Raw genomic sequence first — 24,581 nt, 5'->3', positions numbered from 1 at the left:
TTAAAGTGGACAAATTTAGCTGGTCAGTCCCAGCAGCCTCTCGCTGAATTCCCAGAGCTTCTTGGCCAGCTGGTCATCGCGGGCCTGTCGACTGGGCACCTTCGGCTGGCAGTCCACAAAATACTGCCCGCTCAGCCGCTCAATGCCCTCCTCGGTGGCGCAGTAGATGGTGGTCTGGGCACCAGAATCACAATTTCGGAGGAACAGCTGAACGAACCAAATCAACCCAAAGAGCCAACGGGGACAGAAGCGAGAAATTTCGGTTTTAACAAGTCCTGAAATCAAAGGAAGAGAGAACAGGCTGCAGATGGAAGATTACCCAAAAGGGGGGGAGAGGGAGGGAGATCCTGAATAAACCCTTCGCACAGTACCCGTTTCCCACCAGGAACCATGGGCCGCTTGGCACCCTTTGGGCAACATAGGAAATGTCTCAGAAGACCAAGAGCTCAAGCTGAGTGGGTGAGGATGCCAGCGGCTTTCTGTGTGTATGTGTGTGTGTGTGTGTGTGTGCGTGTGTGTTTGTGATCATGCGTGCTTTGCAGGCATGAAGTCATTGCAGTGGGGCAACTAATACATCCAAATAAATAATGTTAAATAACAATGTTCTGATAGAATATTTGTAGCTCAGAGTTGAAGTGTGAGGTCCTTGGTCCACTCTGAGTTTGGCTGTTTTCTTGCAGGATGTCAACAATGTGACAGTTAAGAAACTGCAACCATTTTACCTTTTGCTTTGACTGTGTTTTTCCTGCTGATGAGATATTTAGATGTAGAAGGGGGGAGGAGGGGAATGCTACCACAATAATTGCAGCTGTGTGTGAACACAAGGTGAAGGTTAGATAAAGTTTGGCGGGTTGAGAAGTTGGGAGGAGAGCCCGCATTTTAGAATAATTGGTGAATGTGATTAATGTCATCCTTTCTGCGGTGGGAATTGCAACTTGTTGCATTGTATCAAGGGGAGGGAACTTCAGTCTTGGGTTCAACTATGTAAGTGCCAATACTTTTTTCCTGAATAAAATGTGCTTTAAGGAAGAAATCTTTGCCTTGAAGTTCTTTTAATTGGTTTCACCTATCGAAATTCTGATGCTGTAAAGATTTTTTCTCCATAGGAACCTGGAATGTAAGATCCATGAATCAAGACAAGCTGGACGTGGTAAAACAAGAGATGACAAGACTGAACATCGACATCTTAGGTATCAGCGAACTAAAATGGACAGGAATGGGTGAATTTAATTCAGATGACCATCAGGTATACTACTGCGGGCAAGAATCCCTCAAAAGAAATGGAGTAGCCTTCATAGTCAATAAAAGAGTAGGAAAAGCAATACTGGGATACAATCCTCAAAATGACAGAATGATCTCAGTTCGAATCCAAGGCAAACCATTCAATATCACAGTAGTCCAAGTCTATGCCCCAACCACCGGTGCTGAAGAGGATGAAATTGACTGGTTCTATGAAGCCCTACAGCACCTTATAGAACTAACACCAAAAAATGATGTCCTTATCATCATGGGGGATTGGAATGCTAAAGTAGGAAGCTAAAAGATAACCGGAATAACAGGCAAGTTTGGCCTTGGAGTACAAAATGAAGCAGGGCACAGGCTGATAGAATTTTGTCAAGAGAATACGATGGTCATAGCAAACACTCTTTTCCAACAACCCAAGATACGGCTCTATACATGGACATCACCAGACGGTCAACACAGAAATCAGATTGACTATATGCTCTGCAGCCAAAGATGGAGAAGCTCTATACAGTCAGTAAAAACAAGACCAGGAGCTGACTGTGGCTCAGACCATGAGCTTCTCGTTGCAAAGTTTAGGCTTAAACTGAAGAAAGTAATTTAATTTAATTTAATTTATTATCATTTCTATACCGCCCTTCTCCCGAAGGACTCAGGGCGGTGTACAGGGCAAGAATAAAACACAGAAATTTACAAAAATTAAAAAATAATTAAATGCATGCCCGATTAAAATACAATTGATACATAATAAAAACCCCAATAAAAATGATAAAAACCCCACCAATCCCCCCTCAGGCCAGGCCGGCTTGCTCGAACAAGTATGTTTTCAGATCGCGGCGAAAGGAGCGCAGATCGGGCGCCGTCCGGAGCTCAACCGGTAACTGGTTCCATAGCTCCGGGGCGCCCACAGAGAAGGATCTCCCCCTGGGGGCCACCAGACGGCATTCTCTGACCGGTGGCACCCTGAGGAGGCCCTCTCTGTGGGAACGCACAGGGCGCAGGGAGCTTGATGCCGGCAGCAGATGTTCCCTGAGGTACTCCGGCCCCATGCCATGGAGGGCTTTGAACGCCATTACTAGCACCTTGAATCTCACCCGGAAGACAACTGGCAACCAATGCAGCTCACGGAGCAGAGGTGTCACGTGGGAGTATCGGGAAACTCCCAACACAACTCTCGCGGCTGCATTCTGTACCAGTTGGAGCCTCCGGGTGGTCCTCAAGGGAAGCCCCATGTAGAGGGCGTTGCAGTAGTCTAGACGAGAGGTCACGAGCGCGTGAGTGACCGTGCATAAATCATCCCGGCTTAGATAGGGCCGCAACTGGCGCACCAGGCGAACCTGGGCGAAAGCCCCCCTAGTCACGGCCACCATGTGATCTTCCAAGGTAAGCCGCGAATCTAGGAGGACTCCCAAGTTGCGAGCCCTATCTACGGGGGGTAATAATTCACCCCCCATAGAAAGAGATGGAATATCCGAATAGACCCGGGATGAAGGTATGCAAAGCCACTCGGTCTTGTCGGGGTTGAGTTGAAGTCTGTTCCTCCCCATCCAGACCCGAACCGCCTCCAGGCAACGGGACATCACGTTGAGGGCATCACTGGGGTGGTTTGGGGTAGAAAGAAAAAGCTGGGTATCATCAGCGTACTGATGATACCCAACTCCAAAGCCACGAATGATCTCACCCAGCGGTTTCATATAGATGTTGAACAGGAGAGGCGAGAGGACCGACCCCTGAGGAACTCCACAAACGAGAGACCTCGCGGTCGACCTCTGCCCTCCTGTCAACACCGACTGCGAGCGTCCCTGGAGATAGGAGGAGAACCACTGTAAAACCGTGCCTCCCACTCCCAATCCCCTGAGACGCCGCAGCAGGATACCATGGTCGATGGTATCGAAAGCCGCTGAGAGGTCCAATAGGACTAGAACAGAGGAATGACCCCTGTCCCGAGCCCTCCAGAGATCATTCACCAGCGCGACCAATGCCGTCTCCGTGCTGTGCCCGGGCCTGAAACCCGATTGGTACGGGTCTAGATAATCCGCTTCATCCAGGACCAAAGGGAGCTGGTGCGCCACCACACTCTCAACAACCTTCGCAAGAAAGCGAAGGTTGGAGACCGGACGAAAGTTGTTCAATACAGCTGGGTCCAAGGCAGGCTTCTTGAGGAGGGGCCTCACCACCGCCTCTTTCAAGACGGCAGGGAAGCTACCCTCACTCAAAGAAGCTGATATAACTGCCTGGAACCAGCTGCGTGTCCTCTCCCGGGCTGCATAAGTCAGCCAGGAAGGGCACGGGTCCAATAAACATGTGGTGGAGCTCAGTCTCCCCATAATCCTGTCCACTTCCTCCGGAGTCACAGAATCAAACTCCTCCCAAGTGATATCGACAAGACCACCCGCGTCCTGATCGCCAGACTCTGCCCAGTCGGAGTCCAGACCGGTCCGAATCCGAGTGATTTTGTCCGACAGATAATTGTTAAACTCCTCGGCACGACCCTGCAAGGGTTCCTCCCTCGCCTCCTGATTAAGGAGGGAGCGAGTCACCCTAAACAGAGCGGCCGGGCGATTATCTGCGGACGCGATAAGGGTAGCGAAGTGATTAGACCTCGCCACCCTTATCGCAGCGAGATAAGACCTAATATGGGTTCTTAGTCGCAATCGGTCGGATTCGGATCGGCTGGACCTCCAACCGCTCTCTAGGCCCCGTCTCCGGCGCTTCATCTCCCGGAGCTCCGCGGAGAACCATGGAGCTCGACGGGATCTGCATCGGGTCAGGGGCCGCAAGGGTACAACTCGGTCAAGAGCCTCAGTGGCTGCCCTTTCCCAAGCTTCCACTAAGGCATCTGCCGAGCTGTGAGTGGGGGAGGCAGGTGGGGACCCCAGCGCTGCCTGGAATCTCGCGGGGTCCATTAAGCGTCTGGGGCGGTACCATCTAACTGGTTCCACACACCCACGGCGGGGGGTGGCAAAACGGAAGACCAGCCGCAGGAGATGATGATCGGTCCATGACAGGGGCATAATAATTGGGGAGCCCCCACCAAGATCATCTAACCACCGCCCAGATAAGAAAACTAGGTCAAGGGTGTGGCCTCCCTCATGAGTCGGTCCTGAAATTACTTGCGTCAGGTCCATGGCCGTCATGGAAGCCATGAACTCCCGAGCCAACTCAGATGATCCTCCCAGAGATGGTAGATTGAAGTCCCCCAAAACTATAAGTTTCGGGAACTCAACCACCAACCCAGAGAGGACATCGAGAAGCTCAGGCAGGGCTGCTGCTGCGTGACTAGGTGAAAGGTACACCAGCAGCAAGCCCAACTGCGCACCAGGGCCGCACCTCAAGAAGAGAGACTCACAACCGACTATCTGCGGAACGGTGGCCTCCCGCGGAGCTAAGGTCTCCCTCATAACAACAGCCACTCCCCCACCCCTACCCTGAGCCCGAGGCCGGTGTAGCACCCGGAAACCTGGTGGGCAGAGATCAGCCAGAGGAATACCGCCCTCTGGGCCCAACCAAGTCTCCGTGATGCAAGCCAGGTCCGCCTGCTCACCCTCGACCAAGTCACGGACGAGAGGAGCTTTATTAACGACAGACCTGGCATTCAGGTACACCAGCCGGAGCTCAGGAGGCTGCACATCCTCACTCCCGGGACCTCGGGGTAGAACAAGAGGGTCGGAACGCCTCACCGCTTGCAAGTAGCGGAGAGGCCTTCCCTGGAGTCGATACGGCCCTCTGTTCTTGCACCTGCTGCCATTCCCTAACGTCGTGGGAATAGGCATTCCCACGACTTGCCCTGGAGCCCCGGGGGCGACCGACCTCCGCTCCTCCCCTCCGCGATCAATCCCGGCCCTGACCTGAACAATGGTTGCTGGACTGCCCCCCATATCCGAACAACCAAAAGAAGTTCCCACCCCCCTCCCTAACCTCCTAAAAAATTTAACCAAAAAACTAACCAGGGGCCTCCTATTTGGCTTATATCGGAGGCCCCTACCCATGCCCAGCCATCTCTCAGGGTCCCAACACTCGGGCCCTTCATCAAGAGGAGGTGTAACAAGTAAGGCGGGTCGCTCCCAGGATGGGGGGGCCCCCCTGAGAGCGAATAAAGTCGTGCTCGAATAAGTCAGACGCATGATCTTAACAAGTCCGACAAAAAAAACAGCAAGGCAGACCAGATCAAACTCAACATGGGAGGATCTCAAAATAAATAAATCGAAGGCAAGTGTCCAGGGAGCCAGCCCAGCTCCACTGCCACTGGAGCTGGGAAATCCCGGGATAGATCGAATCCCGCCCTCTCACGGCGGTCAAAGCCGGGGGGCAACCTGATACATACAAACCGGGGGAGCAATACCCCCCAGAGCTCTCACCTCTGGGAGGCAGCAGATGTAAAAACCTAACCACTCTCCCACAGTGGTTACAACCCGGGCCTTCTATTATAGGGGAGGGGGGAGAAGGGGAGGGAGTTAGAGCAAAGAATCTATGAAATACATCAGGATTAATAAGCCGGCATGGTCACAAAATGGTAGGAGAGATTCTGGTTACAGGTAGGGAAAAGCACTAGGCCAGTCAGGCATGAATTAAATCATATCCCTGTTGAATATACTATAGAGGTGACAAATAGATTTAAGGAATTAGATCTGATAGACAGGGTGCCTGAAGAACTATGGACAGAGGTTCGCAACATTGTACAAGAGGTAGCAACCAAAACCATCCCAAAGAAAAAGAAATGCAAGAAAGCAAAATGGCTGTCTGAGGAAGTTTTGCAAATAGCTGAGGAAAGAAGGGAAGCGAAAGGCAAGGGAGAAAAAGAAAGATACGCCCAATTGAATGCAGAATTCCAGAGAATAGCTAGAAGACATAAGAATGCCTTCTTAAATGAACAGTGCAAAGAAATAGAAGAAAACAATAGAATAGGGAGGACCAGAGATCTTTTCAAGAAAATTGGAGAGATGAAGGGAACGTTCAATGCAAAAATGGGCATGATAAAGGACCAAAATGGCAGGGACCTAACAGAGGCAGAAGAGATTAAGAAGAGATGGCAAAATTACACAGAAGAACTATACAAGAATGAGCTTAACGTCCCTGATAACCATGATGAGGTGGTCACTGACCTCGAGCCAGACATCCTAGAATGTGAAGTGAAGTGGGCCTTAGAAAAGCTGAGCAACAACAAAGCTAGTGGAGGAGACAGTATTCCAGCTGAGCTATTCAAAATCTTAAAAGACGATGCAGTAAAAGTGCTACACTCAATTTGCCAGCAAATTTGGAAAACTCAACAGTGGCCACAGGATTGGAAAAGATCAGTTTAGATTCCAATTCCAAAGAAAGGCAGTGCCAAAGAATGTTCAAACTATCGCACCATTGCACTCATTTCTCATGCTAGTAAAGTTATGCTTAAAATCCTACAAGTTAGACTTCAGCAGTATGTGGATCGAGAACTACCAGAAGTACAGGCAGGATTTCGAAGAGGCAGAGGAACTAGAGATCAAATTGCCAACATACGCTGGATCATGGAGAAAGCTAGAGAGTTCCAGAAAAACATCTACTTCTGCTTCATTGACTATGCTAAAGCCTTTGATTGTGTGGATCATAACTAACTGTGGCAAGTCCTTAAAGAGATGGGTGTACCAGACCATCTTATTTGTATCTTGAGAAACCTATATGCGGGCCAAGAAGCAACAGTGAGAACTGGACACGGAACCACTGATTGGTTCAAAATTGGGAAAGGAGTCCGGCAAGGCTGTATACTGTCGCCCTGCCTATTTAACTTATATGCAGAGCACATCATGAGAAAGGCAGGGCTAGATGAATCAAAAGTTGGAATTAAGATTGCCGGAAGAAATATAAACAACCTAAAATATGCAGATGATACCACTCTAATGGCAGAAAGTGAAGAGGAACTGAAGAGTCTCTTGTTGCGAGTGAAGAAGGAGAGTGCAAAAGTTGGGTTGAAACTAAACATTAAGAAAACCAAGATCATGGCATCCGGCCCTCTCAATTCCTGGCAAATACATGGGGAAGAAATGGAGGTAGTGACAGATTTTATTTTCCTGGGCTCCAAGATCACTGCAGATGGGGACTGTAGCCAAGAAATTAAAAGACGCTTGCTCCTGGGGAGGAAAGCCATGGCAAATCTAGACAGCACACTAAAAAGCAGAGACATCACCCTGTCAACAAAAGTGCTATAGTCAAGGCTATGGTCTTCCCAGTTGCAATGTATGGCAGTGAAAGTTGGACCATAAGAAAGGCTGAGCGCCAAAGAATTGAGGCCTTTGAACTCTGGTGCTGGAGAAGACTCCTGCGAGTCCCTTGGACTGCAAGGCGATCAAACCGGTCAGTCCTAGAGGAGATCAACCCTGACTGCTCTTTAGAAGGCCAGATCCTAAAGCTAAAACTCAAATACTTTGGCCACCTCATGAGAAGGAAGGACTCACTGGAGAAGAGACTAATGCTGGGAAAGATTGAGGGCAACAGAAGAAGGGGATGACAGAGAATGAGGTGACTGGATGGAGTTACTGAAGCAGGAGGCGTGAGCTTAAATGGACTCCAAAAGATGGTAGAGGACAGGAAAGCCTGGAGGAACGTTGTCCATAGGGTCGTGATGGGTCGGACACGACTTCGCAACTAAGAACAACAACAACATCAGAATTGTAACACAGACATTTCATGACGAGGATGCAGAAATGGAGGGGGAAAACCTCATCCTTGCTTTAGGCAGTGGGTTGGTCTAGAAGACCTCCAAGAGCCCTTCCCACTCTTAAGATTTTAGGATTCTATTAGCTCTGGGACCCCCTTCATGGATTACTGCCTTGTCGTGGCGAAGGGGCTTGCGTAATTCAATGAAGCTATGAGCTATGCCGTGCAGGGCCACCCAAGACAGACAGGTCATAGCTGAGAGTTCTGACAAAACGTGATCCACTGGAGAAGGAAATGGCAACCCACTCCAGTATCTTTGCCATGAAAACCCTATGGACAGTACCAAAAGGCAAAACGATATGACGCTGGAAGATGAGCCCCTCAGGTTGGAAGGCGTCCAATATGCTACTGGGGAAGAGCAGAGGGCTAGTACTAGTAGCGCCAGAAAGAATGAAGCGACTGGGCCAAAGCCGAAAGGACGCTCAGCTGTGGATATGTCTGGTGGTGAAAGGAAAGTCCGATGCTGTAAAGATTTTTTCTCCATAGGAACCTGGAATGTAAGATCCATGAATCAAGGCAAGCTGGACGTGGTCAAACAAGAGATGACAAGACTGAACATTGACATCTTAGGTATCAGCGAACTAAAATGGACAGGAATGGGTGAATTTAATTCAGATGACCATCAGGTATACTACTGCGGGCAAGAATCCCTCAGAAGAAATGGAGTAACCTTCATAGTCAATAAAAGAGTAGGGAAATCAATACTGGGATACAATCCTCAAAATGACAGAATGATCTCAGTTCGAATCCAAGGCAAACCATTCAATATCACAGTAGTCCAAGTCTATGCCCCAACCACCAGTGCTGAAGAGGATGAAATTGACCGGTTCTATGAAGCCCTACAGCACCTTATAGAAGTAACACCAAAAAATGATGTCCTTATCATCATGGGGGATTGGAATGCTAAAGTAGGAAGCCAAAAGATAACTGGAATAACAGGCAAGTTTGGCCTTGGAGTACAAAATGAAGCAGGGCACAGGCTGATAGAATTTTGTCAAGAGAATACAATGGTCATAGCAAACACTCTTTTCCAACAACCCAAGAGACGGCTCTACACATGGACATCACCAGACGGTCAACACAGAAATCAGATTGACTATATGCTCTGCAGCCAAAGATGGAGAAGCTCTATACAGTCGGTAAAAACAAGACCAGGAGCTGACTGTGGCTCAGACCATGAGCTTCTCCTCGCAAAGTTTAGGCTTAAACTGAAGAAAGTAGGGAAAAGCACTAGGCCACTCAGGTATGAATTAAATCATATCCCTGTTGAATATACAGTAGAGGTGACAAATAGATTTAAGGAATTAGATCTGATAGACAGAGTGCCTGAAGAACTATGGACAGAGGTTCGCGACATTGTACAACAGGTAGCAACCAAAACCATCCCAAAGAAAAAGAAATGCAAGAAAGCAAAATGGCTGTCTGAGGAAGCCTTGCAAATAGCTGAGGAAAGGAGGGAAGCGAAAGGCAAGGGAGAAAAACATAGATATGCCCAATTGAATGCAGAATTCCAGAGAATAGCTAGAAGAGATAAGAATGCCTTCTTAAATGAACAGTGCAAAGAAATAGAAGAAAACAATAGAATAGGGAGGACCAGAGATCTTTTCAAGAAAATTGGAGAGATGAAGGGATCGTTTAATGCAAAAATGGGCATGATAAAGGACCAAAATGGCAGGGACCTAACAGAGGCAGAAGAGATTAAGAAGAGGTGGCAAAATTACACAGAAGAACTATACAAGAATGAGCTTAACGTCCCAGATAATCACAATGAGGTGGTCACTGACCTCGAGCCAGACATCCTAGAATGTGAGGTGAAGTGGGCCTTAGAAAAGCTGAGCAACAACAAAGCTAGTGGAGGTGACAGTATTCCAGCTGAGCTATTCAAAATCTTAAAAGACAGTGCAGTAAAAGTGCTACACTCAATTTGCCAGCAAATTTGGAAAACTCAACAGTGGCCACAGGATTGGAAAAGATCAGTTTACATTCCAATTCCAAAGAAAGGCAGTGCCAAAGAATGTTCAAACTATCGCACCATTGCACTCATTTCTCATGCTAGTAAAGTCATGCTTAAAATCCTACAAGCTAGACTTCAGCAGTATGTGGATCGAGAACTACCAGAAGTACAGGCAGGATTTCGAAGAGGCAGAGGAACTAGAGATCAAATTGCCAACATACGCTGGATCATGGAGAAAGCTAGGGAGTTCCAGAAAAACATCTACTTCTGCTTCATTGACTATGCTAAAGCCTTTGATTGTGTGGATCATAACAAACTGTGGCAAGTTCTTAAAGAGATGGGTGTACCAGACCATCTTATTTGTCTCTTGAGAAACCTATATGCGGGTCAAGAAGCAACAGTGAGAACTGGACACGGAACCACTGATTGGTTCAAAATTGGGAAAGGAGTCCGGCAAGGCTGTATACTGTCGCCCTGCCTATTTAACTTATATGCAGAGCACATCATGAGAAAGGCAGGGCTAGATGAATCAAAAGTTGGAATTAAGATTGCCGGAAGAAATATCAACAACCTAAGATACGCAGATGATACCACTCTAATGGCAGAAAGTGAAGAAGAACTAAAGAGCCTCTTGTTGCGGGTGAAGAAGGAGAGTGCAAAACTTGGGTTGAAACTTAACATTAAGAAAACCAAGATCATGGCATCTGGCCCTCTCAATTCTTGGCAAATAGATGGGGAAGAAATGGAGGTAGTGACAGATTTTGTTTTCCTGGGCTCCAAGATCACTGCAGATGGGGACTGTAGCCAAGAAATTAAAAGACGCTTGCTCCTGGGGAGGAAAGCCATGGCAAATCTAGACAGCACACTAAAAAGCAGAGACATCACCCTGTCAACAAAAGTGCGTATAGTCAAGGCTATGGTCTTCCCAGTTGCAATGTATGGCAGTGAAAGTTGGACCATAAGAAAGGCTGAGCGCCAAAGAATTGAGGCCTTTGAACTATGGTGCTGGAGAAGACTCCTGCGAGTCCCTTGGACTGCAAGGAGATCAAACCGGTCAGTCCTAGAGGAGATCAACCCTGACTGCTCTTTAGAAGGCCAGATCCTGAAGCTAAAACTCAAATACTTTGGCCACCTAATGAGAAGGAAGGACTCACTGGAGAAGAGCCTAATGCTGGGAAAGATCGAGGGCAATAGAAGAAGGGGACGACAGAGAATGAGGTGGCTGGATGGAGTCACTGAAGCAGTAGGTGTGAGCTTAAATGGACTCCAGAAGATGGTAGAAGACAGGAAGGCCTGGAGGAATGTTGTCCATAGGGTCGCGATGGGTCGGACACGACTTCGCAGCTAACAACAACAACAACAACAAGCTCTGGGACCTGGGAGGGTGGGAGACATCTCCCTCCCCAGCGGAACCCAATGGAGGAAACTCCTGGGGTGGCTCTGCAGGGGGGGGGGTTGAGGGAGCCCCCAGTGGGAGAGAAATGTCTGCAGAGCCCCAGCAGGACCTGCGGGGGCTCCATCTTGTGCTTCTTGGAGCCGGACTTCCACTTACCTGGATGAACCGCGTAGTAGCTGACGTTGGTTCCTTCCAGCCGGTTGGCCAATTCTCGCACGTGGAGAGTGTTGGCTAGTTTGCTGTTGCTGTACGATTGTAGGGCCTGCCATATCCCCTCCACTGGTTTGTGGATGGTCCGAAAGTCAATCTTCCCACTGAAGTGCAGAATCGAGGACACGATTACAACCCGGCTGGGGGTGCAGCGCTTCAGCCGATCCAGGAGCAGGTGGGTCAGCAGGAAGTGGGCCAGATGGTTGACCTGGAAAGCCAGGTCAAAGCCATCAGCAGTTTGACCGTCCTTAAAGACCCCTGCCAAAAACAGTAAGCGAATTTGAGGTAGTCTTCAGTTTACAACATTTTACTTTGTGATCATTCAAAGATACAACAGATGCCCAAAATGTATTTACAACCCAGTTCCAAAGTTGCAACGTCTCCCTCCCCCCCCCAGTGTTACATGATCACATTATAGGCGCTTGGGAATTGGTGTTCACTTTACAACCTGGCCCACCATCATGTGATGGAGGATTTACAACATTTTTGTTGAAGAACAGAGTTTACACCCACTTTTCAGCAAAAACACCCCATAGTGAACAAATGGTTCGCTTCACAACTGGCTCAACAAAGGTCATGAAATCATAGTAGTGACAGGGGTGACCCACTTTATAACTGTCACACTTTACAACCATAATGGCCATAAGCACCCTGTTTGCCCTAGTGGTTAAACCTAGAACGCAGGAGGTTATGAATTCAAATCCTGCCTTAGGCATGAAAGACAGCGGGGAGACTTTGGGCCAATCACCAGGAGTCTGAGGGTTCTAGTCCCACCTTAGCCGTGAAAGCAAAGTGGGTTATTCTCTCTCAGCCCAATCGACCTCACAGGGTTGTTGTTTTGAGGAAAATAGGAGGAGGAAGGTGTGCTGGATCTGTTTGCCGCCTTGAGTTACTTGTAAAAATAATAATAAAGGCGGTATACCAAAAGCAAATAACCACAAAGAGGAAAGAGCTGCTTCTGAAGTCAGGGCCAAACCCCCGAAGGAAGAGAAATCCTGGAGACCCCCACAATATTCCCACTTCCTTGCCCAGATACCCCGGAGGGGGGGGGTCTGCTCTGCACCCACCGGCATTGTTGATGAGGATGTCCAGACGGGGCTCCGATTTTAAGAAGTTCTGTGCAAAAGCTTGCACGGAGTTGAGGTTGGCCAGATCCAGGATCATCAGGATCACCTCCAAGTTCCCGCTTTCCTGGAAAACAAGCAAAAGGAATCCTGAGAAGAATCGGGATCGGGTGTGGCTTCAAAGGCTGATCCCAGTTTATTCGCCTTCTATGTATGTCTGCTCACCTCCAGACAATCAGTGGTGTGTAATAAAACAGTGGAACAGCTGGTCACCAGAAGTTGTGAATGCTCCAACATTGGAAGTTTTTAAGAAGAGACTGGACAGCCACTTGTCTGAAATGGTTAGGGGTCTCCTGCTTAGCCAGGGGGTTGGACTACAAGACCTCTGAGGTCCCTTCCAGCTCTGTTATTCTATAATAACATACCACAGTCTTACGGTCTAGAATGAAGAAGGGCAGGTAAAATGGATGAGTTATAATAACCAGAACCAAACGGATCACGCAGATCCAACAAAAGCACTTCCAGGAATGCAGCTGCCCCCCAAATATGGAGCCCCTGGACAGGACAGGACAGAACTGAAGACAAAGCTCTTGAAGTGGGGAATGGCGGGTGGTCTGCAGGGCGACCGGCATCGGACGTTTTGGGATCTCAAATTCAGTGTAGTTGATTGGTTGGAGAGTGCTGGCTCCTGCATGAGGTAATCTGTGCTCTGATTGGTTGCCATGGGTGCAGAGGGGAGGTTCCCTTCTTTCCCGCCTTTTTCTTCTGTGTCCTCTGTGTGCTGTTAAGACTTACCTCACGATGTTCCTGTGTTTCTGACAGGTTTATTTATATTTGTACTTATATTTATATGTATAGTTATAATTTATATTTATATAGTTAGAGTTACAGTTACAGTTATAGTTATGTATATAAGATAAAATATTAAGTTAGGGTAAAACCATGATAAAGTCACCATAATATGGTGCCATAGAGTTGCAGTGGGGTGTTATAATTCTATATCGAAGGAAGCTAAAATCCTTTAACTGCTTCTGGTGTGAATTTCTTAAGGAGACTTTCTTGGGCTATATGTGTTATTGCTTGTTCCTGTCAAGGAATTGTGCAGCAGTTCTACAGATGAAGTTTAATTTACCTCAGGATATTCCTGTGTTCCTGACTATCTTGTGTTCTTTCTTTCTGGATGATTTCAAAGACTAAATATACATAAACACACACACACACACACACACACACACACACACACACACTTACAGCAGTCTTTGTCATCATCCAGAATATCCGCGATATTTCTGTATTCCTGACTATCTTGTGTTCTTTCTCTCTGGATGATGACAAAGACTGCTGTAAATATATATATATTTACAGAAGCAGAGGAATATCCTGAGGTAAATTAAACTTCATCTACACAGCTGCTGCACAATTCCTTAACAGGAACAAACAATAAAACATATAGCCCAAGAAAGTCTCATTAAGAAATTTCAATTCACACCAGAAGCAGTCGGGGGATTTTAGCTTCCTTAGATAACGAATTATAACATCCCACTACGACTCTATGGCAACATATTATGGTGATTTTAAAATGGTTTTACCCTATTTTAATATTTTATCTCATTTTTTGTATTGTCCACCTATTAAATATACAGGTAGTTCTTGACTTATAGCTACAATTGAGTCCAACATTTCTGTTGCTAAGTGACACAGTTGTTAAGTGAATTTTGCCCTACTTTATGACCTTTCTTGCCACAGTTGTTAAATGAATGACTGTGGTTGTTAAATTGGTAACATGGTTGCTAATATAGCTTCCCCATTGTTTTTGTTTGTCAGAACATCTCAAAAGGGGATTGCATGACACCGGGGCACTGCAGCCGTCATAAATGTGAGTCAGTTGCCAAGCATCAGAATTTTGATCATGTTGACCATGCTGCAACGGTCGTTAAGTGTGAAAAATGGTCATATGTGCCTTCAAAGTTTGAAAAGTCGCTAAATTAACTTGTAAATTAAGGACTACTTGTTATGTATCCAAGTCATCTGCATAGCAACAGCCACCAGGGGGCGTTGGCCTGGACGGTTTTGGCGGGAAACCTAGTTTCGGCGGGAAACCTCTGGCCAACCCCATTGGCTGGTCGCCTACCTGGCTGGGTATTTAAGGAGGCCAGGTAGCCCTTGTTCTGGCAGTACGCTACCCCCCCCCCCCAATAAAGAGCTGAACATGTACTCCAGCTGGCGTCTCTTCCTTGCGTCGGACCCACAATATTACAGTGGCGACGAAGATGGGATTTGCTGCCGACAGGGAGCTGAAGTCACTTGGGGAGCGCACCGCACACTGAAGGAAGGAGGAATCTTCCCTTCCTCCCAACGCGACCTCCAGCCACCGCCACCGGCCGCCCACACGCCGCAACGACCGACGGGACAATGGCACGAGCTGGGCAACCCCACGAGTTTGACACCCACCACCCAGAGAAATGGGCCTGGTACCTGTCGCACGTCGAGCTGTACATGAGATTTAACCAAATCTCGGAAGACGGCTCGAAAGTGGCAGCCCTGCTCTACCTAGGTGGACCAGCACTCCTCGAGGTCGCCGCAAACCTGTTCGCTCCAGAGGCCATCGATACTGTCTCGTACCGGGACCTCGTAGCTAAGTTGAATGCCAATTTCCGGCCCCGCAGATCCAAGCTGGCTGTCCAAGCCCAGTTCGAGAGGAGGAACCAGCGGCCCGACGAGTCCGGGGCCGATTTCATCGCCGCCTTACAAGAAGCCGCCGTCGCCTGCAAGTTCTCAAATTTGAAGGAGCGGCTACGAGACAGGCTGGTTTGTGGCCTACGGGACACGAGGCTGCAGGAGCGCCTGTTCAAGAGGGAGGAGGTTTTGCTCCAGAAAGCCCAGGACGCCATCCTGGCCCACGAGGCAGCCTGCGGAGCCGTCCAGGCCGTCCAGGAAGCCAACCCCAGCGGCCTGGCAGCCAGCGTCCACCAGCAGGTCGCCTCAGACGAGGGCGGACAGAGCATCAACCTCCTCCAGCAGAGGTCGACCCCCGACCATCGAGGCGGATGCCCAGACAAGCCCAGGCCCTCTAGCAACGCTACCAACCCGCAGAAGTGCGCAGGGTGTGGTGGAAACCACGTGCGCAGCCTCTGCAAGTTCCGGTCGGCCACGTGTCGGGCCTGCAAGAAAACAGGCCACATAGCTGCGGTCTGTCGTAGCCGCCGCCCCCGAGAGGAGATCCACGAGCTGCAACCAGAGGAATCGCCGTTCGAAGGTACTGGGGCCCCGACCAAAACGCGAATTGGCTATGTTGAGAGCCAGCTGGCCATCCACCACACGGGTAGCCGCTGGCTGCTCAAACCCAAAATTAGATTAACAATCCGCTTGCAAGGCGTTCCTTGCAGCATGGAGCTTGACTCCGGATCCACGGTCTCCATCATTTTGGATGAGACCCTTAACTACATTAATGGCCGGAGCAAGCAGCAGATTAAATTATGGCCTTCAAATTTAGCCCTGATCGACTTCCAGAACTCAGCGGTCAAGGTAAAGGGGGAGGCCACCATTTCCGCGGGGTTTAAGAGTCACGAAGAGCACCTGGAGGTAGTAGTGGTAGAGGGCCGGAAAGCCAGCCTAGTTGGCCTAGACTGGTTTGAGGCCCTCGGAATCGCCGTCTCCGAGATCCACAGGATCCAGGGAGAATCCATCGAGGCCGTCTGCAAAGAGTTCGCAGACGTCTTCGATGGGACGCTGGGCAGGTACACAGGGCCCCCCATCTCATTCAAACTAAACCCGAACGTTCCCCCCGTTAGGGTCAGGCTGCGGTGAGTTCCCTTCGCACTCAAGCACAAGATCAAGTGTGAACTGGATAAGCTGGTGGCCTAGGGAATCTTAGAGCACGTAGATGGGGGGGAATGGGAGACCCCGATAGTCATCCCACTCAAACCCAACGGGAAGGTAAGGATCTGCACTGACTACAAATGCTCGGTGAACCGCGCCCTAAACCCGCACGCTTACCCGGTCCCCACGGTCAGCCACGTTCTCGTTTCCCTCCAAGGCGGCACCATATTTGCAAGGCTCGATCTTGCGCAGGCGTACCAGCAACTCACGGTTACCCGGGCAACGGCTGATGCCCAGACGATAGTGACTCACAGGGGAGCGTTCAGGGTGAATAGGCTGCAGTTTGGGATCAGCGTAGCTCCTGGCACTTTCCAGGAGATCATGGAGAAAACGCTCAGGGGCATCCTGGGGACAACTATTTTGATGACGTCCTGATCGCAGGAGCATCAACGGAGGAACTGGCAGGTAGGCTGAGGAAGGTACTAACCAGGCTGCGCACTGCTGGGCTCAAATTGAAGAGGGAGAAGTGCAGCATAGGGGTCCAGTCCACAGAATTTCTGGGATTCAGGGTAGATGCCAAGGGAATCCACCCCACAGAGTCCAAGGTGAGGGCAATCAAACTGGCACCCACACCCAAGAACAAGGCAGAGCTACAGGCATTCCTGGGCCTGCTTAACTTCTATCACGCATTCCTTCCACACAAGGCAGCCATTGCAGAGCCACTTCACAGGTTACTGTACAAGCAGGCAGCATGGGTCTGGACTTCCGTCCACGACCAAAGCTTCAGGGCTTTAAAAGCACTACTGTTGAATAAGTCCACAGTAACCCACTTCATTGAGACAAAGCCCATATGCGTCGCATGTGATTCATCCCCTTATGGTGTGGGCGCAGTACTCAGTCACCTTGAGCCTAATGGGGCTCAAATCCCCATAGCCTACTATTCCAGGACGCTGTCTGGAGCAGAGAGGAACTACGCCCAAATTGACAGGGAAGCCCTGGCAATCGTGGCCGGAATCAAGAAGTTCCACGATTATCTGTACGGCAGGGAGTTCACTGTCTACACAGACCACAAGCCCCTGCTAGGCCTATTCACCACGGACAAGCAGACCCCCCAAATACTGTCCCCCAGAATGCTCTGGTGGTCCATTTTCCTTGCATCTTACAATTGCAAGCTGGTGCACAAGCCAGGGAAGGAGATGGGCCACGCAGAGGGCCTAAGTAGGCTACCCATAGACACCACTGAGCCAGACCCAGCACCAGCAACACAAATCCTAGCCCTGCAGGAACTATCAGAATGCCCAGTACATGTCAAGGACATTGCAACCAGCACAGCTGCTGACAACATCATGAGCAGGGTACTCTCATGGGTTTGCACGGGGTGGCAGGACAAGTCTCCGGGGCCTGATTTCCAGGCCTATTTCACCAGGCGACACGAGCTCTCCACACACCGGGGTTGTCTCCTTTGGGGAAGCAGGGTCATCATTCCCACCGCAGTCAGGGGCAGGGTATTGGAATCCTTACACGAGGGACATCCGGGGGTGGTCAGGATGAAGGCACTGGCCAGAAGCTACCTCTGGTGGCCAGGGCTGGACAAGGACATTGAGGAATGGGTCAAGGCCTGTTATACATGCCAGAGATCCAGGCCAGAGATGCCTCACGCCCCAGTGTACAGGTGGAAAGCCACACACACACCCTGGTCCCGCATTCACATCGACTATGTGGGGCCGTTCCAGGGCCAACTGTTCTTAGTGGTAGTGGACAGCCACTCAAAGTGGTTGGAGGTAGTCCCTGTCCCCAACATGACCTCAGCAAGGACAATCCAGGTGCTCAGAGCCCTCTTTGCCACACACGGTCTCCCCGACGTAATTGTGTCTGATAACGGGCCTCAGTTTACCGCTACCTATTTCCAGGCATTCTTGAAGGCGAATTGGATTAGGCACGCCACCTCCACGCCCTTTCATCCATCGACTAACGGGCAAGCTGAACGGATGGTAAGGACGACCAAGGACGCACTCCGGCACATCATCAGCGGGGACTGGCATCACAGACTGGCGAAATTTCTACTTGCCCAACACACTACACCATGCGTTGCTACCGGAAAGAGCCCAGCAGAACTTCGATGGGGACGGCGTCTCATCACCAAGCTGGACCGTTTACACCCGGACTGAGTAGCAGCAAAGACGGATAGGCCACCACCATCATCATCATCATCATCAACACACAGGGTTCTCAACGTGGGGGACCTGGTCTGGGCAAGGAACTATGGGGCAGGGCATTCATGGATTCCGGGGACAGTGGTTGAGAAAACGGGACCCCTCTCTTACATCATGGGGGTGGAGGGGGACAGACACATAAGGCGACACATCGACCAGCTCAGAGGAAGGGTTCCTGAGTGCACCACACATGCTCAACAGGAGAGCCACACCCCAGGGGAGCTCAGCCCAACCGGAAACAACTCAGAACCAGAGGAGGAGGGCCTCCTGCAACCAGCTCTGCTCAACCCAGCACAGAGGCTTCATGAGCCGGCTGTCCAAGTCCAGGGCCAAGCCACACCCAGACTGTCCACCAGGCCCCACAGAACACCTGCCTATTTAGCGGACTATGTGTGCAAGTGACCTTTCAGTAGTTGAATGGGTATCGGCACATTGTATATAGTTGTGCATGCATACAGTGGTAATGTGGTTCTTCTCTAAGGGGGGGAGGGGTGTTATGTATCCAAGTCATCTGCATAGCAACAGCCACCAGGGGGCGTTGGCCTGGACGGTTTTGGCGGGAAACCTAGTTTTGGCGGGAAACCTAGGGCCAACCCCATTGGCTGGTCGCCTACCTGGCTGGGTATTTAAGGAGGCCAGGTAGCCCTTGTTCTGGCAGTACACTACCCCCCCAATAAAGAGCTGAACACGTACTCCAGCTGGCGTCTCTTCCTTGCGTCGGACCCACAACATTACACTACCTGTAGAACAGCTCTCCCACTGTGACTTTACAGCGCCATATTATGGCAATTTTATTATGGTTTTACCCTAACTTAATATTTTATATTTATTGTACTGACCACTTACTTGATATACACATATTTGTTCCTACTTTAAACTTACATTTGCATCTGCCTGTATGCTGCATTTTATCTGCATTGCATATAAGGAATTGCATGATCTCGGTAGATGCCATGCGCTAAATAAGTAAATAAAAACCATCAGGAAAAGCCCTGAGTGCTGAAGAACGGAAGGAAGGAGAGAACCGCACGGCCGGCGCTTACCCGTCTGATGTCGCACACAGCCGATTCTCCTCTTGCTTTGTCGCGGCAGGCCAGAATGACACGGGCGCCTCTCCGGGCCAGATCCACCGCTGTGGCCTTCCCGATCCCTGAATTTCCACCTAGGAAAGGGCAGAGAAAGGATTCACAGAGATCGCCCAGCCTTTGATGGGGACCCAGGAGGCAGGCCTGCATTTGTGTGCCTGCAGTTTTTGTGGTGTGTCACACATGGAAGCATTTGTGTGGCAGCGTTTGTCAACCTTGGCAACTTTAAGACAGGTGGACTTCAACTCCCGGAATTAAAAGCATCTTAAAGTTGAGAAACCCTGGCTCAGGGCGTGATTTTCACAACTCTTTAAGAGCAGTCTTACATCAACAAAAAAGAATAGCTTAAACTCATTCAGGGGTAATACAAATAGTCCTCGACTTACAACCATTATTTTAGTCATCGTTTGAAGGTACAGCAGCACTGAAACGTTTTTCACAGGGTTCTAATATTTCAAACATGAAAATCGAACACTGATTTTTTTTCCTGCTGTGTGGTTTTTACCCAATTCCAACATCCAACAATCCATGGGATGGTTGAAATACAGTTCAGCATTCCTGACTGAGATGCCTGGAGTCCCTTTAGGTCTCTGAAAGGACCACTTTGTAGTGAGATGGGTGGGAAATAAATTTAGTAATAAAAAAGAAAGGCATTTCAAAAAATGGTATGCAATGTTCCTGTCAGACCAGAAGATGGCGCAGGTCTCCCAACACTGGCTCTGCAGGATGTCACTTTACTAACACAAGTTGCAAAACAATTTGAAGGCCAGTCATGCATTAATGCAGGGGTGTCAAACTGCCGGCCCGTGGGCCAGATGCGTCACGCGGAGGCTGCACGTACCCCTTTGCCGACAATGGCAAAACCATCCCGATATGTTGTGTGATGTCACATGACGTCGCGAGTTTGACATGTCTGCATTAATGCATGGATGAGAGGAAGTAACTAATCCTGTTTTCTCCCTCTGATCCGGGGACAAACAGAGTTACTTAGCAGGGAATAAACAAAGCCAATGAGAAGACTGTAAAACAGTTTTAAGGTATTCCTATTCCTGCGGACTCTAGAAATACTACATATAGTCTTCAACTTATAATGATTCATTTAATGATCGAAGTTACAATCGCACAGAAAAAAGTGAGTTATGACTGTTTTTCACACTTATGAACATTGCAGCCCCATGGGCTATGATAAAAATTCAGATGCTTGGCAACTGACTCATATTTATGACGGTTGCAGTGTCCCGGGGTCACGTGATCCACTTTTGCAACCTACTGACCAGCAAAGCCAATGGGGGAAGCCAGAGTCATATTCTATTCTATTCTATTCTATTCTATTCTATTCTATTCTATTCTATTCTATTCTATTCTATTCTATTCTATTCTATTCTATTCTATTCTATTCTATTCTATTCTATTCTAGTCCATTCTATTCTATTCCAACTTCTCTTCTCTTCTCTTCTCTTCTCTTCTCTTCTCTTCTCTTCTCTTCTCTTCTCTTCTCTTCTCTCCTCTCCTCTCCTCTCCTCTCCTCTCCTCTCCTCTCCTCTCCTCTCCTCTCCTCTCCTCTCCTCTCCTCTCCTCTCCTCTCTTCTAATTCTATTCTATTTTCTATTATTTCTATTTCTATTTTTTAAAATTCCATTTATATCCCGCCCTTCTCCGAAGACTCAGGGCGGCTTACAAGCTTAGCAACAGCCTTCATTCTATGTATATGCCTGCTTATTAGGGCTTTCACACACACCCCAAGCGGCATTATTACAAAGTCAGCTTAATTGCCCCCAACAATCTGGGTCCTTATTTCTATTTCTATTTCTATTTCTATTTCTATTTCTATTTCTATTTCTATTTCTATTTCTATTTCTATTTCTATTTCTATGTCTATTTCTATTCTATAGCATTTGAAGGCAGGACAAGAAGCAACCGTTGGAAACTGAATCCTAACTGAGGAGAGAAAGGTTTCCTGACCATGAGAAGAATTCATCTGTGGAACGGCTTGTTTCCAGAAATTGTGGTTTTTAAGAAGAGATTGGACAGCCCCTTCTCTGGAATGGATTAGGATCTCCTACTCGAGCAGGAGGGTTGGACTAGAAGACCTCCGAGGGCCCTCTGCCAGCACTCTGTCATTCTGTTGTAGCAAAGGGGCTTTTCCAGGAGGCACGTGGACTTTCTTGATTTTCTCCGAAGACCTTTCGCTTCTTCTGTCGCTCCTTCGGACTGGGCCAGGCAGGGCTCTCCGGCAGCCCAGCGGGAACTTTCTCCCCTGCTCTCCCGCACCGCCCCCTCCCTTCCCGGGCAGGGGTCCCAGGCTGGTCTCTGCGGACCCTCCCCGCTTCCGCCGCTGCCCTTCGGCTTCTCACCGGCTTTCTTCCGAAGGCGCTTTTGGGGCGGACTTTCCCGGTTTGGTCAAAAGCACCTTTGGGTCAACCTGGATGGGGGAGAATCTCCGCGGACAGCCTGGTTTATGATCAACCTGCGAGCCGCATTTCTCTTTGCCCTTCGAGCTGCGCTTTCGCTCCGGGATCCTGATCCTGCCTGGAGCCACTGAGGTGGGGGGTGGGGGGGTTATTTCATAAGAAAGAAAGGCGACGCCCCCCCCCGCCTGGGATGGGAGCGCAGCAGCCCCCGGAGCTACCTGTGATGAGAACCGTCTTGCCCCGCAGGCTGACCGCGTTCCGGCACCGGGTGGCCAAAGCCAAGTTGTAGTAGAGCAGCGCGCAGAGCCCCAGCAGCCCCGCCGCGCCCGCCGCCAGCCCCGCCGCCGCCTCCATGGCCCGCTCGCCCGCCCGGCCCCGCTCCCTTGCCCCGCAGCCCGGGAGCGCTTGGCCTTTACCGGGACGGTCCCCGCCCTGGTCCGCCTCCCGCTCCTCCCCGCGTGTATAAGAGTTGCGTGAGAAGAAGGGAGGGAGGGAGGGAGGAGCTGGAAATGTGAAGGAGAGAGGGAGGGAGGGAGGGAGAGAGGGGGGAAGGAGGGAGGGAAGAGCTGGGAATGTGAAGGAGAAAGTGAGGAAGGAGGGAGGGAGGGAGAGAAAGGAGGAAGAAGGGAGGGAGGGAGGAGCTGAGAATGTGAAGGAGAGAGGGAGGGAGGGAGGGAGAGAGAGGGAGAAGGAAGGGAGGGAGGGAAGAGCTGGGAATGTGAAGGAGAAAGTGAGGAAGGAGGGAGGGAGGGAGAGAAAGGAGGAAGAAGGGAGGGAGGGAGGAGCTGAGAATGTGAAGGAGAGAGGGAGGAGGGAAGGAGGGAGAGGGAGGGAAGGGAGAGAGGGAGGGAGGAAAGGATCCTCAGAGGGAGATCTAAGGAGGAATTTCCTGCTAGGGAGAACACTTAACCAGTGGAAAGGCTTCTCTCCAGAAGTTGTGGGTGCTCCATCACTGGAGGCTTTTAAGAAGAGACTGGACCACCATTTGTCTAGAATGGGTATAGGGTCTCCTCTCTGAGCAGGGGGTTGCACTAGAAAAACAGAACAGAACAGAATAACAGAGTTGGAAGCGACCTTGTAGGACTTCTAGCAACACGTTTTGTCTGGCATGATCTGGTTTCGACAAACCTACATTGACTTTTCATTATGACTTTGTTTGCCTCTAGGTGTTTGCAGATTCATTGCTTAATTATCAGAGACTTCTTTATGCAACCATGCTGGTTTCTTTTCAGAGCTGTTATTTTTCTTCTTGGTTCTTATTGTGCTAGACTGACAAGATTATCACAACTGAAATTCTGCAGTCTTGGTTTCTGTTTGGGTCAGAGAGACTTGGGGTGGGGGGCAGGTTGGTTTCTGCTTTTAAAATCCTTTTAAATTATTCTGCCTTTTAACTATTTCCCAAAATATTTCTTTCTCGGGTGGGGGGAGGGCTGACTTCCCACAAAGCCTCTTCAGTTTTTCCATTCCCCACCATCCAGTCAGAGCTGAAGAAGCTTCTTGGATGAGAAGTGAGACATCTTCAAAGAAAAACAAGGAAGTCCAGTTGCTTTGTAAAAGAGCATCTTTGGGTTCCCCCTTTTATGGTGACCCAGATGCACTCAAGACAGTAATAGAATAGAATAGAAGAACAGAGTTGGAAGGGACCCTGTAGGTCATCTATTCCAACCCCCTGCCCAAGCAGGAGTCCCTACACCATTTCTGACAGATAGCAGTCCAGTCTCTTCTTGATTTCATCATTGTTGTTCTCTATTTCTGTAGAGATATAGTTATTTTTTTACCTATAGTGCAACTTTATCTCCTCTTTTATTAGATCTATTTTTAAAAAATAATTAAAATTCCTCTAACTGCATATTCCATTTGTGGGCTTCATCCCACCAAGTTTCCGTAATGGCAACCGTGCTTGGTTGCTCAACAGTGAGACACTGGTGAAGCGGGCACAGCGGCGCCTGCATTTTCTGCGTCGCATGAGAAAAGCTCATCTTCCTTCCCCTGTCCTGACCACTTTCTAGAAAGGGACAATCGAGAGCCTCCTGTCATACAGCATCACAGTCTGGTTTGGAAGCATCCCTGCTTCGGACAGGAAGGCGGTGCAGAGAGTGGTGAGGACGGCTCGCCAAAATGGACAGTGATTAATATAAATATGTATGTATACATATGGCTGTGTATGTATATATAGAATAGAATAGAATAGAAAAAAGAATAGAATAGAATAGAAAGAATAGAATGGAATAGAATAGAATAGAAATAGAATAGAAATTAGAATAGAATAGAATAGAATAGAATAGAATAGGGAAAATAGAATAGAATAGAATAGAGAAAAAGAATAGAATAGAATGGAATGGAATGGAATGGAATGGAATGGAATAAAATAGAGCTGGAAGGGACCTTGGAGGTCTTATAGTCCAGCCCCACATTCAGGCAGGAGACCCTATACCAACTCAGACAAGTGACAAATACATATTATTTGTATGGGTAGATATTTACTTTTTTTTTAGAGCAG

General features: G+C 49.0%; 1 protein-coding gene across 1 annotated transcript; it reads right to left on the bottom strand.

Moving 5' to 3' along the window:
* Positions 1-22,479, bottom strand: LOC308674114 (dehydrogenase/reductase SDR family member 13-like). Its single transcript, XM_081338333.1, has 5 exons — positions 22,300-22,479; positions 19,629-19,747; positions 12,557-12,680; positions 11,436-11,747; positions 1-275 (listed from the first exon to the last, which is right to left on the bottom strand). Exons 1-5 carry the CDS (start codon positions 22,433-22,435, stop codon positions 16-18), a joined length of 951 nt encoding a protein of 316 aa, XP_081194459.1. The 5' UTR covers positions 22,436-22,479; the 3' UTR covers positions 1-15.
* Positions 22,480-24,581: the final 2,102 nt, after the last annotated feature.

Source organism: Vipera berus, assembly GCF_964194415.1.
Source record: "Vipera berus genome assembly, chromosome: 1".
NCBI lineage: Eukaryota > Metazoa > Chordata > Lepidosauria > Squamata > Viperidae > Vipera > Vipera berus.
The sequence above is the reverse complement of the archived record's forward strand: the minus strand, read 5'-3'. Positions and strand labels throughout refer to the sequence as shown.

Excerpts from the sequence above, each read along its gene's own strand:
- LOC308674114 (XM_081338333.1), bottom strand. The coding sequence starts at position 22,435 with ATGGAGGCGGCGGCGGGGCTGGCGGCGGGCGCGGCGGGGCTGCTGGGG. Across the intron at positions 19,748-22,299 it reads CAAGACGGTTCTCATCACAG|GTGGAAATTCAGGGATCGGG; the intron begins GTAGCTCCGGGG and ends GCCCTTTCCTAG. Across the intron at positions 276-11,435 it reads CTACTACGCGGTTCATCCAG|GACTTGTTAAAACCGAAATT; the intron begins GTAAGTGGAAGT and ends CTTTGATTTCAG.